At 51.9% G+C, this 16,503-nt stretch overlaps 5 protein-coding genes across 5 annotated transcripts; 2 read left to right on the top strand and 3 right to left on the bottom strand.

Annotated features, from left to right (window-relative positions):
• Positions 1–26: 26 nt before the first annotated feature.
• Positions 27–2,310, bottom strand: PSV08DRAFT_410329 (glycosyltransferase; the record flags this gene model as incomplete). Its single annotated transcript, XM_066093854.1, has 5 exons — positions 27–197; positions 558–655; positions 695–741; positions 921–1,211; positions 2,195–2,310. 5 exons carry the CDS (start codon positions 2,308–2,310, stop codon positions 27–29), a joined length of 723 nt encoding a protein of 240 aa, XP_065949050.1.
• A 1,424-nt stretch (positions 2,311–3,734) lies between these two features.
• On the top strand, positions 3,735–5,719 carry PSV08DRAFT_305468 (uncharacterized protein). The gene has a single exon (XM_014218222.2). The coding sequence runs from the start codon at positions 3,760–3,762 to the stop codon at positions 5,611–5,613; it is 1,854 nt and encodes a 617-aa protein (XP_014073697.1). The 5' UTR covers positions 3,735–3,759; the 3' UTR covers positions 5,614–5,719.
• A 2,268-nt stretch (positions 5,720–7,987) lies between these two features.
• Positions 7,988–10,294, top strand: PSV08DRAFT_224943 (uncharacterized protein). Its single transcript, XM_014218292.1, has 2 exons — positions 7,988–9,313; positions 9,365–10,294. Exons 1-2 carry the CDS (start codon positions 8,116–8,118, stop codon positions 10,099–10,101), a joined length of 1,935 nt encoding a protein of 644 aa, XP_014073767.1. The 5' UTR covers positions 7,988–8,115; the 3' UTR covers positions 10,102–10,294.
• PSV08DRAFT_410332 (phosphoribosylaminoimidazole carboxylase) lies at positions 10,259–13,365 on the bottom strand. The gene is made up of 5 exons (XM_066093855.1): positions 13,268–13,365; positions 13,101–13,163; positions 12,982–13,049; positions 12,516–12,828; positions 10,259–12,040 (listed from the first exon to the last, which is right to left on the bottom strand). Exons 1-5 carry the CDS (start codon positions 13,311–13,313, stop codon positions 10,347–10,349), a joined length of 2,184 nt encoding a protein of 727 aa, XP_065949051.1. The 5' UTR covers positions 13,314–13,365; the 3' UTR covers positions 10,259–10,346.
• Positions 13,366–13,744: 379 nt separating this feature from the next.
• Positions 13,745–15,824, bottom strand: PSV08DRAFT_410333 (triose-phosphate transporter family-domain-containing protein). Its single transcript, XM_014218242.2, has 5 exons — positions 15,385–15,824; positions 15,258–15,325; positions 14,977–15,200; positions 14,519–14,926; positions 13,745–14,469 (listed from the first exon to the last, which is right to left on the bottom strand). The coding sequence occupies exons 1-5, from the start codon at positions 15,519–15,521 to the stop codon at positions 14,098–14,100; spliced, it is 1,209 nt and encodes a 402-aa protein (XP_014073717.1). The 5' UTR covers positions 15,522–15,824; the 3' UTR covers positions 13,745–14,097.
• Between the last annotated feature and the right edge of the window lie 679 nt (positions 15,825–16,503).

The raw sequence follows: 16,503 nt of genomic DNA on the forward strand, positions 1-16,503 counted from the left end.
TCTTTTTTTGCAACAAAACTTCAATCCTATTTTCTACCCCCGATATCATTCACTACACAGCCTTCGTCCTCGCCCTCACCCAATCCCCGCCAGAACTCGTCCATTTCGCTAACATACCGTGTCGAATTCAGCGCCTTGTTCCATTCGTTACGGGGTGATGCGGCGATGCGCTGCCACTGCGCCATGCGCTCTGGCCGCTTGCCGTCGCGGTTCGACGCGAAGTGCATGAGAAGTGAACCTGTGCGTGCGGCGGATGGGGCAGATGGTGGTGGTGGTGGTAGAAGGGGGTGGGTAAGCGTTGAACCAGCGTTGGGGAGACGTGGATGATGTTTGGGGAGAAGTGGGGCTGGTAAGTTACATGGTAAACGTCAGTTGAATCTTTTTTTTATTTTTCTTTCTCTTTATTCCTCTTGCATTGCTTTGCTCTTCTCACTCCTTTTTTTATTTTTCTTTAAAAAAAAACAAATACAAACTGTTGTATGAAATATGGCGAGCGCAGAGGGGAAGACGACGGGTATTTAAAGAGAGGAGAAAAGAAGAAAAAAAAGATAACGTACCCTTCCCGCGACAATCTCCATAGCACTCTGCTCAGAGTACTTGAGGGCAACATTTGGATCGCACACTCTCAAGCTCAAACTCGCGCTCAAAAACCGCACTGCCCCACTCGCCGACCCTCAGGAAAAAAAAAACACACCATTGTTCAACCCATGCCGGTCATTCGTAACAATCAAATGCACATGGCTTCCCGTCAGGTTCGCGCCCAACTCTGTTTCCGGCGGGGGCAGAAAGATTTCCAGGGGAATGTTGGGATTCATGAGGATGGTATCGCGGTCGTGCCAGAAGAGCCAGGCAAGGCGGTGTTGGGCGGGTTTGGACAAGTTCGGTGCCGAGGAGGGTGAGGAGGAAGGCGTGTTTGGGACCATAGGCCCGGGGGCATGCGCTGGCGCAGGATGAAGTGCGGATACCCGTGGAGGGTATCGTGGGTGTGGTGCGAGGAGATTGCGGCTTCGTAGGTGGTGTCTTTGGGGCCGAAGGAGGCGGTTGCTTTGCCGATTTGCGAACGGGGCTTGTCATCTTGGGGGGGAGTGGACGAGGGGTCTGAGGCGAGGAGCGGCGGGGAGAGGGATGGGGATGGGGTGGTGTGTGTGAGGTAGAAGATGAGGGATATGGCGAGGGTGAGGAAAGAGAGGTATTTTAAAGTTTGAAGGCGACTTCATGGGCGACAGGTTTGCCGGCATTGCGATTCCTCGTCGTCGTCGGAGAGAGAAATCGCTGTCGAATGATGAGCGTGTGCTGCGGCCCATTGCGGTGTTTGATGCTGTCTTCTGGGCGGAATGCAACTGTGCATACGACGGGCGTCTGGCATTGAGGATCCTTACGTCTTCAGTTGGATACAGGAAGGAAACCAAGCTCCCAGACTGAGGCTGGTGAAGCGGACTAACACAGCTCAAGACTTGGGGAAACGGCCGAGATATGAGACGCGTAGTATTGTGTTGATCTTGCGCCTCAAAAGCCGGCGTTAGCCTCCCTGCATGGCCGACGTACGTAGGTAAGAGGCTCCCAAGGTTGCCCAGATGGGCCAATTAGGTTGGCCGGGCTGGGCGCCGGACTGGGCGCACCAAAGTACGTATGACGACCGGGGTTGGCCACGTTTGTGAGGCTCACTATGTGTTTAGCATCCACCGGCTCTATCCTCGTGTACATCTCCAGGAGAGAGCTGTCTCTACCAGCTTTGACGAGCTCTGTTATCATACGTCATCCAAAGTAGTTTGGGCTGGCGGTAGTCTTTTAGGCATTTTAGCCAAGAGTCTGGGCACCACGATAAAACTAGTATACGTTGATACATCAGGAGTGTAGATTTTGACTCTTCGTAAAATCCAGAATTAAGCTAATTAAGTCATTATATCCACAAGATATATGAGAAAAATGTGTATAGTGAAATGTCTAATATCGAGCGGCATGACTCAAGTGATCGTCGTATTCGCAAGATTAGCTACTACACTGGTTTTGGTCTTCTGTCTCCGTACGGGAGTTCTGCGGTATGTCTTTACGAAGCGTAATTCATGGGTCTTGTTAATTTATCCAAGTCTTCCGGTACTACTAAACATGCTATATCTGGCTAGCGTACCGTCGTATTTGACTCTTGTAGTGATTAAGAAGTTCGCACCGACCACTGCTTATCTGAGGCACTCACACGAGCACTCCAGCAGTCACGAGTTCCTTCTTCACAAATGTTGGCACTGAGAGTAGAACTACTAGTTTGGAGAAAGAAGCGACAAGAAGATGTATTGAAAGCTGTTTTATATACATATATATTGTGGCACGATACGTGATCGAGCTCAAAAGATCAGAGGGGCGACCCACAATCGAGTAGATAGAATCAAGCTGAAAAGTAATCGCTGTGAAGGGATTGATTGAAGGTGCTTATCTACGTACGAAAGATTATCGCAATATATACTACGTACTAGTCACGTGATACTACACCACAATATGCATTCTAGAAAGGCCTGACTCTCCTTTCAAAACCCGTGGCTTCTCAATACAGGACACTAGATATCGGGAGCACCTGCTGACTTGTTTGGTAAACAATAGAATGCAGAGACTGTAGTCAAGAGGGAAAGATGTCGAGGAAGATTAATGCAATCATTGTCTACAGTTGGAAACCAAATAATATTGCAGATTCTAGCTATCACGTAGGGGGGATGGCGCAGTGGTGAAGCGCCTGGAAAGCCTCTGCTGTCTCACGTCAGCAGAGCTCGAAGGTTCGATTCCTTCTCTCCTCGAAACCATATTAGTATGGTCCACCCACATGAGAGAGTGACTCATTGAAAACTACCCATTCGACCTGAGAGGAAGACTCATTAAAAGTGAAAGACCTGAGAGAGCTACTCACTAAAACTACTAGGCTACGAGTCTCACCTCGATTTAGATGACCCCCTCCCCCACCTACTCAATTTGTATCTAGATTAAATCTAGCCTACTTAGATACTTGCAGGCTCAACCTGCACGTCTTATATAGCCTACCGGCTGAGAAAGGACGTTAATCTACAATAATAATAATAATAATAATAATAGCTATCACGTAGGCAGTGATGTAAGTGGACGGGAGAAAATCGCAGTATCATAGGGCACAGATGAAGATTTACTTTTCTTAGTGAAAGAAAATTTGTTATGCAGTTTGCAGATGCTACTATTGTAGACGACAAGTCTTTACGCTTGAGCGTGCATCTTCCTGTGATTAAACCCCGATAAGAAGTGTCAAAGTGGCACTCTTTCCGTCGCTTTCTCTCTCTCACTCATCCCTATCTCCTAATTCCCTAACTCTCTATGTTTACTTTCTAAGATACAATTTAAATAGAAACAGATGGAAAGAGAAGAGGTGGGAAAGGAGAAGAGGTACGAATAGCTAAAGTCAGAAGGCCAGATGGAATAAGTATGATGTCATCGATTTTTCCGCAGATGCAGAGATATTTGAAAAAGCACACTGATCTTTATCGTAGTAGCGAGCAGGATATGAACACTGCTAGAGCAACAGTAGTACTATCACTCATCTTCCTGTTCAACCAATACTCTAAGCACGAGGTGCATACAAGACTCACTGATGGTTGCCTACACCTTCCTTTATCTGCTAGTATACCAGGATGCTTGTCTGTCGCTAAGCCTGTGGCGTGCTGCTTAGCCTTGCTTGCCTGGTCGCCTTAAATAGTTGTGCAACCTCGAGTTTCCCGTCTCGCAACGCTCGCCATCTCTCCATTAACCATGCCAGGCAAAACCATTCACACTGACACTGAGGTCTATGACTTTGTCCTCGTCGGAGCCGGATCAGCTTCTTGCTTAATCGCGTCACGTCTCTCGCAACAGCTGCCTGATCACCGGATTCTTGTTCTCGAAGCTGGAGAACATATTCGCAATGACCCTAAAGTGCAGACACCCGGTCTAGCCACGAGGCTACTCTCGGATCCCGCTTACGATTGGCGATATTCTTCTGCGCCGGAGCCGGGGTTGAATAACAGGAAGGTTGACCATCCCAGGGGAAAACTGGTTGGCGGTAGCAGTGCCATTAATAGCCACAGTGTCGTGTTTCCCAATCATGAGTGGCATGATCGTGTGGCGGAGGAACTTCTATCAGATGCGGGGAGAGAGGAGTGGGGCTCAAGGGGCATGAGCGATTGCTACAGACGGTGGCAGGCAGAACAGTCCGGTCCAAAAGTGGATGATGATGGAGTATCCCTGGATCGTGTGCAAACGTCATACCCGCGTACGTGGGACCTGCTTCAAAACCGGTGGGTGGAAGCTTTTGAGGAGCTTGGCTGTCCGACGAGGGCTACAGGGTTTACTGAGAGCTCTGCTGGAGCAATCAACGTCACAAATGCGATCGATTCCTCAAAAGGCGAACGGAGCCACGCAGGTACAGCATATCTAGAACCCGCCTTGAAACGTGGCAATGTTACATTGAAGACTGGTGCAAAGGTCGATAAGATTACATTTGATGAGGCACTGGCCGCTGATGGAAAACTCAGTGCCAGAGGCGTCCTCTACACATACAAGGGGGAAGAGCATTTTGTCAGTGGACGAGAAATCATCCTCGGCGCAGGCACATTTGAGTCCCCTCTGATCCTAGAACGATCAGGCATCGGATCCAAAAAGATTCTTGCAGACGCCAGTATCCCGGTTCTGTACGAGCTTCCTGGAGTTGGCGAGAACTTGCAGGATCACCTGAACTGCGGCTTGTCATGCGAAACTCAAGACGATATCCCTACTCGTGACGAAATAATGCGAAACCCCGAATTGCAAAAGGCCGCGTTGTTGGAGTACGAAAAAAGCCATACTGGCCGGGTGTCTGAAGGGGCCGCATATAGTTTTGCCTTTACACCACTACAGATGCTGGAAACTCCATCAGAGACACAGGAGCTTATCGATATAGTCGAGCACTGGGTGAAAAACGAGAGTAACCCGAGCCTGAAGACCCAGTACTCTATCATTCAGAAGACGATCGAAAGTCCCAAAGAAGCAACCGCCACCTCATTCATGCTACGTACACAACGCCATAAAGATGCCGATTCACTTCCCAAAGGTACACCGTCTGTTGTGGATGGCAATTACATAACTGTTGTCGCAATGTTGGCCCACCCCTTTTCTCGTGGAAGCTGTCATATCTCGCCTGGTTCTTCAGATCAGCCCGAGATAAAATTCAGCTACCTTGCTCACCCCCTTGATACGGAAATACTAGCTCGCCACTTGCGTCTCATCGAAAGGCTCTTCCAGAAGCCTACCTTTGCTGCCATGACAAAGCCGGACGGAAGACGATTGCCTCGAAGCTTCCCCCATCCGGTTACATCACTCGAAGACGCGAAAGAAATCCTCCCAATCAACTCCGCGACGAACTACCATCCATGTGGTACTTGCTCTATGATGAGGGAAGATATAGGTGGCGTAGTTGACGAGCAGCTGGCTGTATACGGAACGAAGAATGTGAGGATTTGCGATGCGAGTGTCTTGCCAATCATCCCACGGGGGAATATTCTGACTGCTGTCTACGCTTTCGCCGAGAAGGCAGCCGAGATAATTGTTAGAGAGACGAAATCTGGTCTGCTTTCACGCCAAGGCATATGATCTTGACTTCGTCATTTTGTCACTACTATGGCACTAGATGGAACTCAGGCGACTACTACGTAGGTAGCACAAAATATGCAATATAACTGGCTTTAATGACCCTCACTACTATAATTACATTTTACAAAATCTGTTGAGAATACTCTTGTCCAATTATTGTTTCTGTCACATAGCAAGGATTGATCCTTTTTGCTACTAATGCTAGAGCAGTCAGAGCAGCATGCAGCTTCAGCTGTACCCATTTTCAGCCCCGCTCATGTTTCGAGAAAAGTGTACCTGTTCCCGATTGTTTGACTCTAATATTAGTCCCACACACTTGAATTAACTCTGTATATAGAAGTGATGGGATTGCTGCGTGAATTTAATATCAGCTTTAGACAGCAACGTATGCCCAGCATAGCCAGATAAACTTATTGTTAGAGCTGCACCCCTTTTTCAGCGCTGTTTATGACTGGGTACCAATGTGATATTGGAGGAGGTTCAAAGTCATGTATGCAGATGATAAGGGGTTTCGCATACTCACGTCGCTTGCTGTATGGTCAATCTACGGCTGTTGCCTAGTAGCCACAAGTCAATTGCCGGCAACATCCTCGAGCGAGACATCAGCTGGAGTGACACTAAGCAACCGTATACATGAGGCTATGCTGTTAGCTCCCACTCTTGAGGATTTGGAAGCAAATACCAGAGGACCTGCCACAGGTACATACTCAGCTGCATGCAAGTTGCTCAGGGGTTTATGCTGTAGCATTTCTCAATGCAAGGAGAGTTGCAGGCTGAATTGCTCGAGAAGCGAATGCGCCATGGATCCAAGCTGCGCAACGGTATTGCCTAACGAAAGTCTTGTTGTTAGTTAGCCTCGGACCTATGTACATGCCGAAGCATCGGAAACAGACTTAAGCGGAGTTACCCACTGTCATTGTAGCTGAAATACTAACAACTAGTGCGAAGAACAACCAATACGGTTGTGGAGTGAACCGGTCCACTCCTGTCCAATCTCCACAGTCCTGTGGCGGTTCGTATTTTGTACAGCTGCGAGTGTTGGTTTCGGTACAGGTCAGCACGATGTTTCCAACGTTCATGTCAGTTTGTCACTGTCCCGTTTCTAGTGGACACTCGGCGGGAAGAATGACTTAGGTGATTATGCTATGCTAGACTCGTTCGCTAAAATAGCAGTCACTGGGATTTGAGGCTGAGCCCCTTTCGCCTTTTGTTCACTGCAATGTGCACGACTTCGTCCTCATTCATAATCCTACCCCTAACATCGTCGTTCCTTTAAGCTGACCTTAGGCATTCCAGATAAACATTTATGGGGCTTAAAAAAGGGTCATTAAGAAACCAATAACCCAATAGTAGAAGCAGGAGCCCACGACAGCCTTGCTGCGCCGCTTTGGCACATCTGTATACGGGCAAGCGTGCGCTAGAGGCCCCAAATGGGGGACGCTAGGGCGAGAATGAATGTGGCGCATCCCCTATGGCGGTCTGTTCTTTGGCGAACACCACAAGCGAACACACACATCTTGGTCAAGGCTTCCATCGCTGCGGGGTTGGACAGCTTTTGCCATGCTAGGCGCTACCACGTATCTCGCATTGGACAGGTTTGACAAGTACGAACCATATTTGAAGTCTTTGGACAATGTTCGAGGGTAAACGCTGGTGGCTTCGCTAATATCTGCTGTGAGCTGATCTCAAGTCTACGCATCAGCTCAGACTCGCAGCGTGCGAGGAATGCACGACTATACGCGATGCCGATCTTGAGGTTCGCGCTATTGACGGCTCAAAGCGCTGAGACCATAGAGTCCAGGCCTATAGGTAGGCAATACTGGTGCGATGAACAACGACGCTTCACCCAACTAGCACTCGGCAGCTAGCACTCGACTCCAACGACCTGGCAATGTGGAAATGCATCCACGCAGAAAGGGATGTCTTGAACTCCATGACTCGCTTTTGCGACTCATTCCATGCACAACTGAATACCCGGATGTTCAAGTCGTTGCTTGTGGAATCGAAAACTCACGAAGCTGCTGAACAAATAATCAATCAATCAATGGAAAAAAAATCACCTCCAATGATCCAAAAGCAAGTCTCTAAGTAGACGTCGAGTCTCACAAGATCGCACAGATGTAGGGCATCAATTCGAGTTTCAGCCTTGTGCCTAAAACTTGCACATCGTATTCGCAACGGCATCAGACTCAAGGGTGCTTAGCGGGTCTCCTTCAATGCAGTAGCGCTACGGGTGCAGATCGAATCAAGGGCACGATGGAAGCTTTTGCAACCTCAGGGGCAAGCCTCTCCGAGACCGAGCTCTGCTGCTTCAAGTGAGTATATATGTATCACTGTTTCTCTTCATGTATTCTCCATCTTCACGATCCTCTCAATCAATCATCATCTTTCGCACTCTTCGAGTGACGACGACATTCCTTTTTTTCATTATCCACTTACCCCAGTCATTCGTTATCCACGATCTTATTTATACGTAATACTCAATTCTACTAATTCGCCACAATGAAGTACGCTATCATCTTCGCTGCCACCGCCGCAGCCCACCAGGTCTACGGCGGTTATGGTGAGGATGCTCACTCCAGCGTCCAGCCAAGCACAACAGCAACCCCCATCGGATACACCACCGTTGTTCCCGGCTATGGCAAGCAGCCAGTCACCGTGACCACCCAGAACCAGGCGTACCCCACCTGTGTGTCTCCTGCTTATGGCGACAAGGGCTGTGCCAAGTGGGGAGAGGACACCTACGTCTCCACTGTCATCAAGGACTATGACAACAACTACGCTACCGTCACCAACACTGAGCAGCCAGTCGTTGTCTACCACACCAAGACGACCATCACCCACTCTGCTACTGGAACTGGTGGCTATGCTGCTCCTACTGGCACTGCCTCCAAGAACGGCACTGCTGGCTGCTGGTATGAGCTTTATGAGAAGATTGAGGAGGTTCCATACAAGAACCTTGGCCCCAAGGCTCTTCCCGGATACGGTGGCTCTGGTCTCTACACCAAGGGTGACAAGGAGCAGCCCGTTCACGTCAAGGAGTACAAGGGTGGAAAGTGGTCCGAGTACGAGCACGTCTACTCCTATGGCCAGCCCAAGCCAGAGGTCAAGGTTTACGAGAAGCCTGGCGTCTACGTAGTTCCCAGCAAGGACATGGTTGTCGATCACCCTATCGACCACCCTGCTGAGGCTACTACCACCGCCAAGGCTGGTGAGACCTGCACCTACGGCGGACAGTCCGTCACTGCCACTGAGACTGGCTACATCACCGCCCCCTATGCTGGCTACAAGACCAAGGTTGAGGGTGACAAGACCATGACTGAGACTGTCATTGAGTACACCACCATCTACGCCTCGACCACCGGTACCTACGAGGTCACCAAGCCCACGACTACTGTCTACGACCACGACACCGAGGTCACCTACCCTACTGCCCAGCACTACGATGCCGGTGTCTACCACCAGCCAGCCCAGACTGTCACCATCACCTCTGCTGGCCAGGCTTACACCTGCGAGTATGAGAAGACCAAGGCTACTCCCTCGCCAATGGTCCCTGGACACGGCAAGACCTACGGCGGAAACAGCTACGGCTCCTACCCAGCCCAGAACAGCTCCTCCGTTGCCTACGGCTCTTACCCAGCTGCTTCAACTCCTGCTGCTTACGGCTCCTACCCTGCTGCTTCCTCCCCAGCTGCCTACGGTTCTTACCCAGCTGCTTCTTCCCCAGCTGCCTACGAGCATTCTTACCCAGCCGTCTCCTCCCCGGTCGCTTACGGCTCCTACCCAGCTGCTTCCAGCCCAGCTGCAGTCCACTCCAAGCCAGCCCACTACGGCGGTAACAACTACGGTGGAAACAACTATGGCGCGTACTCCGCCTCTACCATGAGCACCGTCCCCGTCCAGGCCTACTCCACCCCCGCTGCCCACTACCCTGTTGGAAGCACCTCCTCTGCTCCCGCTGAGTACTACGGATCCAGCGCCAGCTCTACTCCTTGCGAGAGCTCCACTGTCCCAGCTGCCTCCAAGACCCAGCCTGCTGGATATCCTGCTTCTTCCAGCCCAGCTGCCTACGGCTCGTACCCCGCTGCCTCCAGCCCGGCTGCCTACGACTCCTACCCAGCTGCCTCTTCCCCAGCTGCTTACCAGCCCGCGCCAGCTGTCTCTTCTCCCGCCGCCTACGGTTCTTACCCAGCTGCTTCTTCCCCCGCTGCCTACGGCTCGTACCCGGCTGCTTCCAGCCCGGCTGCCTACCAGCCCGCTCCCGCTGCCTCTAGCCCAGCTGCCTACGGCTCGTACCCAGCTGCCTCTTCCCCAGCCGCTTACCAGCCTGCCCCAGCTGTCTCCACCCCAGCTGCCTACCAGCCCGCTGCCACCCCTACCCCTGCCGCCTACGAGAGCACTCCCTCCAACGAGTACTCGTCTGGCTCCCAGGCTTACGGCAGCAGCGACAAGCCATCTGAGAGCTACTCTGACTACGATTCCTACTAAAGTAAACGTAGTAGTATAAATTACTGTTTCTTTCCTAGCGTTGAGATTATGTTGAGTTTGGAAGTGTGTGTGTGTGTGTGTGTGTGTGGAGAAGAGTGAAGTGGAAGGATGAAGATTTAAACAAAAGAGAGAGAGAAAGAGATATAGAAATTGTTAGATAAGAAGCCAAAAAAATGATATTCTAAATCTCGTTAACTTTGTTTTTTTTCTCCTCATTCCACGGTACCTCCAAGACCTTGGCCGAATCATTTACCCATGCTCTTCAAATAGGCCTCCCACCCACCTTCAGCCAAGACGCCATCCTTGCGCAGCACCTCCTTCTCATTGCCCTCCATCCACACGCGCAGCCGCTCCCTGACGGCCTTATCCTCAGCCCCGAGAATCCTGACAGCCAACAATGCCGCGTTAGTGGAATTGTTGATGCCCACGGTAGCAACAGGCTCTCCGCGTGGCATCTGCGTCATGCTAACCAGACTATCCCAACCATCCATGTGCGTAGCCTTGACGGGCAAGCCAATGACAGGCAGCGTGGTCCACGAAGCGCACATACCGGGCAAGTGGGCGGCACCGCCGGCCGCGCCGATGATGACTTTGAGCGAGGACTGGGAGGCGGATTTTGAGAATTCGCGGAGCCAATCCGGGGTACGGTGTGCAGAGGTGATGCGGGTGGTGAAGGGGATTTGGAGTTTGGTGAGGATTTCGAGTCCCGCGCGGAGGACGGGGAGGTCAGAGTCTGAGCCCATGATTACAGCGACGAGCGGGTCTTCTTTGTTGCTGTTGCTGTTGGTGGTTTTGGAGTCGACAGTCTTGCCTTTTTGGGCGTCGACAAAGTCGATGAGGGGTTGGATTTCGCGCTCGGCGGCGGCGAGCGTGGGCGCTGTTACGGTGATGTGGCCCATTTTGCGGCCTGGACGTGCGTCTCCCTTGCCGTAGAGGTGGATTGAGGCGTTGGGCGAGTCGAGGGCTTTCTTGGCTACTTGGACGTGCGAGTCTGGCGTCTTGCCGCCAAGGATGTTGAGCATAATGGCAGGCTCCCGAAGGCGGAGGTTGGACTGTGAGATTGGGAGGTCGAGGATGGCGCGAAGGTGAGCGTCGTATTGTGAGATTGGGCAAGCCTCGATCGTGTAGTGACCGGAATTGTGTGGACGAGGTGCAATCTCGTTGATGAGTAGGCTATCGTCCTTGAGGAGGAACATCTCGACACCAAAGACACCCTTGCCTTCGAAAGCGCCGATGGCCTTCTTAGCCAGCTCTTGGGCTTGCTGTGTGATCTTTTCTGATACGTTTCGTGGAGGTGCATATGTGAGCTTGCAGATGCTGTCCTCATGTATAGTTTCCACGGTAGGAAATGTGAGCACTCCATCCTTGGTCTTGACAATCATGACTGCCAGCTCCATTCTAAAGTCAGCCCATCGCTCCGCATAGAGTGGCCGCTTGCCCAACGCTTCAAACGCTGCATCAACATCTGCCTCGCTCTTGACCACAAAGTTTCCTTTGCCATCGTAGGCTTCTGTCTTGCTCTTCAGCATGAAGGGATATCCATACGATGACCCTACTTCTTTGAGTCCTTCGACACCTTTACCCTCCAGATCAACACTCTCAGCGACATCGACTCCGCGCTCTTTCAGATACTGCTTTTGCGCATATTTATCTTTGATCGTTCGCAGTGTCTTCCAACTGGGTTCAACAACAACCTGTCCAGCAACCTCTTCCAGCATATGGGTGTCCACGTGCTCAATTTCCACGGTAACAACATCAGAGGATTGCGCAAGTTGCTTTACAGCAGCCGCATCCTTGAAAGACCCCTCGATGTGTCCGCTGTGCGCCGAGATTTGCTTTGCGGGTGTTGCTGCTGCGTCGAGTACGTTGACTTGAATGTTTAAGCGATTGGCGGCTTCAATGAGCATGCGACCGAGCTGGCCTCCGCCCAATACACCGACTTTGCGAGTGTCGACCATTTTTCGCAGATGTTGATGTTCAAGTCAACGCTGTGCTGCAGTGACTAGGTTGGGCCATTACGTGGGTGAGAGTTGCTAGCGCTCTGGTTGGTTGGATGCGGGGGAACCGCAAGAAAATTTGACACAAAGATCCCGACATCAGTGATTGTATTCTGGGTTGCCGAATGCGGACAAGCAATCCAGTGAAAAGTTGTACAGTACTAAGAAAAAAAAAGATTGCAATACATCACTGAACATGTGTTTCACGACAAGATACAGATATTCATGGGTTTACCATGAGCTCGAAGAGCCCGTTCGCATGCTTTCAATTCATGTTGAGCATTGAGTATCTTTTTACAGGCCTTCAAAGAGCCATTCCTAGTCATGATGCACGCCTCATAAGTGAATTCCCATGACCTTGACCACGCCAAACCAGAGAAACCGAACCACTTGCAGCACACGCTTAGACCTTGAAACCACGAGACCTTCTGCGACCACGGGCACGCTCGAACTTGCGGCCCTTGCTCTCGACGTAAGGCTTCTTGCCAGAGTGGGGACCGAAGCCGAAGTGCTTGAAGGCCTCACGGGCGTTCTTGGGTCCACGGAGGAGGAGGGTGTTGGATCCAGTGGGGGAGCGGGTGGCAACCTCGTCGATGGTGAGGGTCTCACCGCCAGCCTTCTCAATGCGCGCACGAGCGGAGGCAGTGAAGCGGAGAGCCGCAACGGAGAGCTTGGGGAGCTCAAGCATGCGGTTGTCGTCAGTAACGGTACCGACCTGATCCTGAGTTAGCTAGTCGTCTGGTGTGTGGGGTATTCGGAAGCCGTACGATGACAATGGTCTTGCCGTCGTGTCCCTTGGCGTTGGAGACGATCTTGGAGAGGGAGACCGGCTAAATCATGTCAGTTGTCATGTCGAAAGGCTTTCGTGCCATTGGCGTCTTACGGGACGGTTGGTCTTGGACATCATGAGGCGTCGCAGAACGGTCTTGTTGAAGGGGGCATCGGTGCGGCCTGTCCGCAGTTAGCACAAATTGTGCGCGCGATTCCAGGCAGAGTACTTACGAGCCAGGAACTTGTACAGACGCACCAACAGCTTGACGTAGGGGTTGGTGGACTTAGGGACCTCTGTACACTCGTCAATCTTTCTCCTCTCTCGGGCTCATGTTGCGTCTTAAAAGACTGCTATCGCCAGCGCATTTCTGCGCCGACTCGACGGGGGGTTCACATACTGCGGTGCCCGTCTCGAACATGGTGGCGGTCGAGGTCGATTCCCATTTTGACTGATTTTGAGCGTGTTGTGCTGGGGGTTAGTAACGACTGAAGAAGTGAAGTTCTCGCGAACACGAAATTGCGAAATAGGCCAGACTTGGCGTGGTGTGGCCCGTGCGAAGCGAGGACATTTCAACTCCACCTGCACGCGCCTCCAAAGTGCCCTCGCTAGCGCTGGTCAGCATCTCCGCTGGATCTACAAACGGTGGACGCCGTTTGGGACCCTTGACCATCACTCTTGGGAGATATTTTCTGCATTACCAGTAGTCGTGCCATGTGGATTTAATGCAAGGTGTGGCATGGGAAAGGGAGATATGAAGTGAAGCTTGAGAAATCCAAGAAATACATTGTCTTCACTTTCCATCTCGAAGCTAATTGGCTGGGTCGGGTTATTCACTACACTTCAAGTTGCATCTCATCACACGCAAAAAGAATAGTTTGCTTCACAAGCATTATCATTATGTGGCTAGAAGGTATATACCTTTCGCTCGCAGTCGCTGTGAATGCCTGCAAGATCTATATCCGACAAAAACGCATCACTTCATCGTTTCCCTATTGTGCCCAAAGCTCCATCCTGAATCAACGAGCTTCCCAAAGCAGGCTCACTCAGGCTGAGAGAAACCCACTAGTCTATATGTATCATACCAAGCACCATACACCTCGAGCCTGCTCCAAGTTGACAATAAAAAGACAAGAAAAGAAGAAGAAGAAGGCGCGACGTTGTAGTAAAGTGCATCGACAGGCGTGCGTAAGACTTTTGATAGCGTGCACTGGTTATTGAAAAAACGCTTTATACAGCCTTGTCGCCAATGAGTTTGCCGATACCGTTGTAGACCTGGTTGGTCGACTCGGGAGCATAGCGTGGTCCAAGGGAGCCAAAGATGAAGAACATGGAGATGATGACGGCGGAGAAAACCATGAGCTTGCGGAGAACAGGCCTGCTGTGACCAAGCTCTTGCCACTTCATGCTGCCCTGGCCAAGGTACTCCTTGAGCTTCTCACCACCAAGCTTGTAGTAAACGAGGCCACCGAGCGCAATGCTGTAACCAAAGGCCTGGAGGAGACTGACGGGGTCCTTGAAGAGGAACATGGAGGCGAAGACGAGGAGGATGTCCTTGAGTACACCGGACAGAGTGAGGACGAGCGACGAGGTCTTGCCAATCTGAAAATCTGTTAGCATGTGTTTTGTGCAGGTGAAACAATGAACGTACCAGGAAGACGACCGAAACATTGAGCAAGAATGCAACGGAGGCGTTAGCCAACAGGGTGAAGAGACCGACGCGGTCGATGTCAGCCATGGTCATCGAAGGAAGCTCAGTGAAGAGCAAGATGGCACCGTTGATAACAGCGCAGGCGGGGGCGTAGTAGTAGAGGGAGACGAGGGGGTCCATCTTGAAATCGGCACCGCTGAGCAGACGCTGGACCATGACCAAGCGGATAGCTTCGAAAGCGATACCAGCGGCCTGGAACAGGAAACCAGTCATAACAAACTTGATTTCACCCATCGAGGCAACAACGACACCAATGACAATGAAGGACACGTTTCCAAGCGTCTTCAGATTGACAGGCGAGACACCGAGACCCCAGGTAGTAAGCAAGACAGCGACGGGCATAGTAGCCTAGCAAAAGTTAGGATCCACGTGTTGACTGTAGAGTCATGTTGACATACCTTGAGCATCTGGATAAAGGCCACACTCAGGTACAGGTAGGCCTGGTTACCGCAGATCAAACTCATGCTGAAGAAGATACCAATAGGGACAATAGCTCGCAGATAGACACGGCCGTTCATGGGCACCTTCTTTCTTGAGTCGAGGATCGTGGTGAAGCGAGCGAGGATTTGCGTCATGATAGTCGCAAAGACCAGATGCCATGTTGTAAGGAAGATTGGAAAGTCTGTTTAGGATCGCTGTCAGTATGCGCTTGTGGGACAGGGGCGGGAGGTGGACGTACGGAACTTGGCCGTGTCGAGGATGTACTTGTTGAAGACGATTGTGCTGGAGCTGAGCGTGATCCATGTGCTGCGTATCGGTTAGCGTGCGTCGTAGCGAGAGAGGGGACAGTCGTGTGTGAGGCGTACGCAATGTAGACGGCGGGATGGAAGGTCGGCGGCTCAGGTGCGGACTTTTGCGCATCGGGGTTGACGGTGGGCAGGACTGGCAGAGCAGTGTCGCGGGAGGCCTCGACTGAGGACCTCACCTTTTCGTCTTGAGACATGGTTGTGGGAGGTGGTAGCTAACGAGGGACTGTGGAGAAGTAGAAGGGAGGGAGAGGGAGAGAGAGAGAGGGAGGGAAGGAGAGGGAATTGGCGGTGGCGGAGGTCGAGGAAGAGATGCGGCGATCGGGGGTGGGAGCAGAGTTGTGGTTGAGGTTACAATGATGGGCGGGCTAGCGCCGCTGACTGATGAGGGTCTTGCGCGTCAAGAGTGCAGTGAAACGGTGCAACGCAAACGTGGCACAGGGTACAGGTCTTGGGAGAAGGCTCTGCGCACTCGAGGCAACAAGGAGATGAGGAGCGACAGAAGTGTTGGGAGGAAGCGTAAATGTGATGGTAATGCGTTAGGCGCTAGCGAAGGGAGGGGCGGAGCGGAAATTCAGCCAGAGGAGCTTGTACACATTCGACTGGGGGGCGCACAGGGGGTGCCTCTGCCTCGTCCCTAGTGGGCAACGGTCGACTGTTGTACTCGCGCCGATAGCAGGGCAGCATGGCGATTCCGCCGCGGCTCTGATGGCGGCGATGGCGACGTGAAACGGATCTGCTGTGGAGCCGGGCATTGGACGCGCAATCGGCCTGCTCTGCGAGCCTTGGTTCTGGCGGCGAAATTTTAAGCCGCGCTCGACTGCGCTGGGCGTGTGGGCGTGGGTGAAGGCGTACGTACGCGTACCGTGGCCGCCCTGCAGAGCCGCCTTACATTACAGGCGCAGGAGACAAGGCCCATGACGCGCCAAAGGGCAAAAGGGCAGGCCTAGCGACCCCCAACTCGCCGTGGCCAGCCATGCAATAGGGGGCATGCATGCTGTCGTTGAGCAGTCCGTACACGCTTGATTACACCGTCGCACTAGCACGACACGCAGCCCGTGGGCCGTGGGCCGTGGATCTGAAGCTGCAGTCTCCAAGAGATAGACGCAGTTGCCCGCCTACGACTGCCTAGTCGGCTGAGGAGGAGCACAAATATGGTACGGTACACACACACACATG

Source organism: Bipolaris maydis, assembly GCF_028858645.1.
Source record: "Bipolaris maydis strain C4 unplaced genomic scaffold PSV08scaffold_8, whole genome shotgun sequence".
NCBI lineage: Eukaryota > Fungi > Ascomycota > Dothideomycetes > Pleosporales > Pleosporaceae > Bipolaris > Bipolaris maydis.

Coding starts and splice junctions, on each gene's coding strand:
- PSV08DRAFT_305468 (XM_014218222.2), top strand. CDS start 3,760: ATGCCAGGCAAAACCATTCACACTGACACTGAGGTCTATGACTTTGTC.
- PSV08DRAFT_224943 (XM_014218292.1), top strand. CDS start 8,116: ATGAAGTACGCTATCATCTTCGCTGCCACCGCCGCAGCCCACCAGGTC. Junction 9,314..9,364: donor TTCCTCCCCAGCTGCCTACG/GTTCTTACCCAG, acceptor ATTCTTACCCAG/CCGTCTCCTCCCCGGTCGCT.
- PSV08DRAFT_410332 (XM_066093855.1), bottom strand. CDS start 13,313: ATGGGAATCGACCTCGACCGCCACCATGTTCGAGACGGGCACCGCA. Junction 12,829..12,981: donor TGTCCAAGACCAACCGTCCC/GTAAGACGCCAA, acceptor CCAGACGACTAG/CTAACTCAGGATCAGGTCGG. Junction 12,041..12,515: donor TGGTCGCAGAAGGTCTCGTG/GTTTCAAGGTCT, acceptor ACACTCGCAAAG/TCGGTGTATTGGGCGGAGGC.
- PSV08DRAFT_410333 (XM_014218242.2), bottom strand. CDS start 15,521: ATGTCTCAAGACGAAAAGGTGAGGTCCTCAGTCGAGGCCTCCCGCGAC. Junction 15,201..15,257: donor CCTCGACACGGCCAAGTTCC/GTACGTCCACCT, acceptor GATCCTAAACAG/ACTTTCCAATCTTCCTTACA. Junction 14,927..14,976: donor CCTTTATCCAGATGCTCAAG/GTATGTCAACAT, acceptor AACTTTTGCTAG/GCTACTATGCCCGTCGCTGT.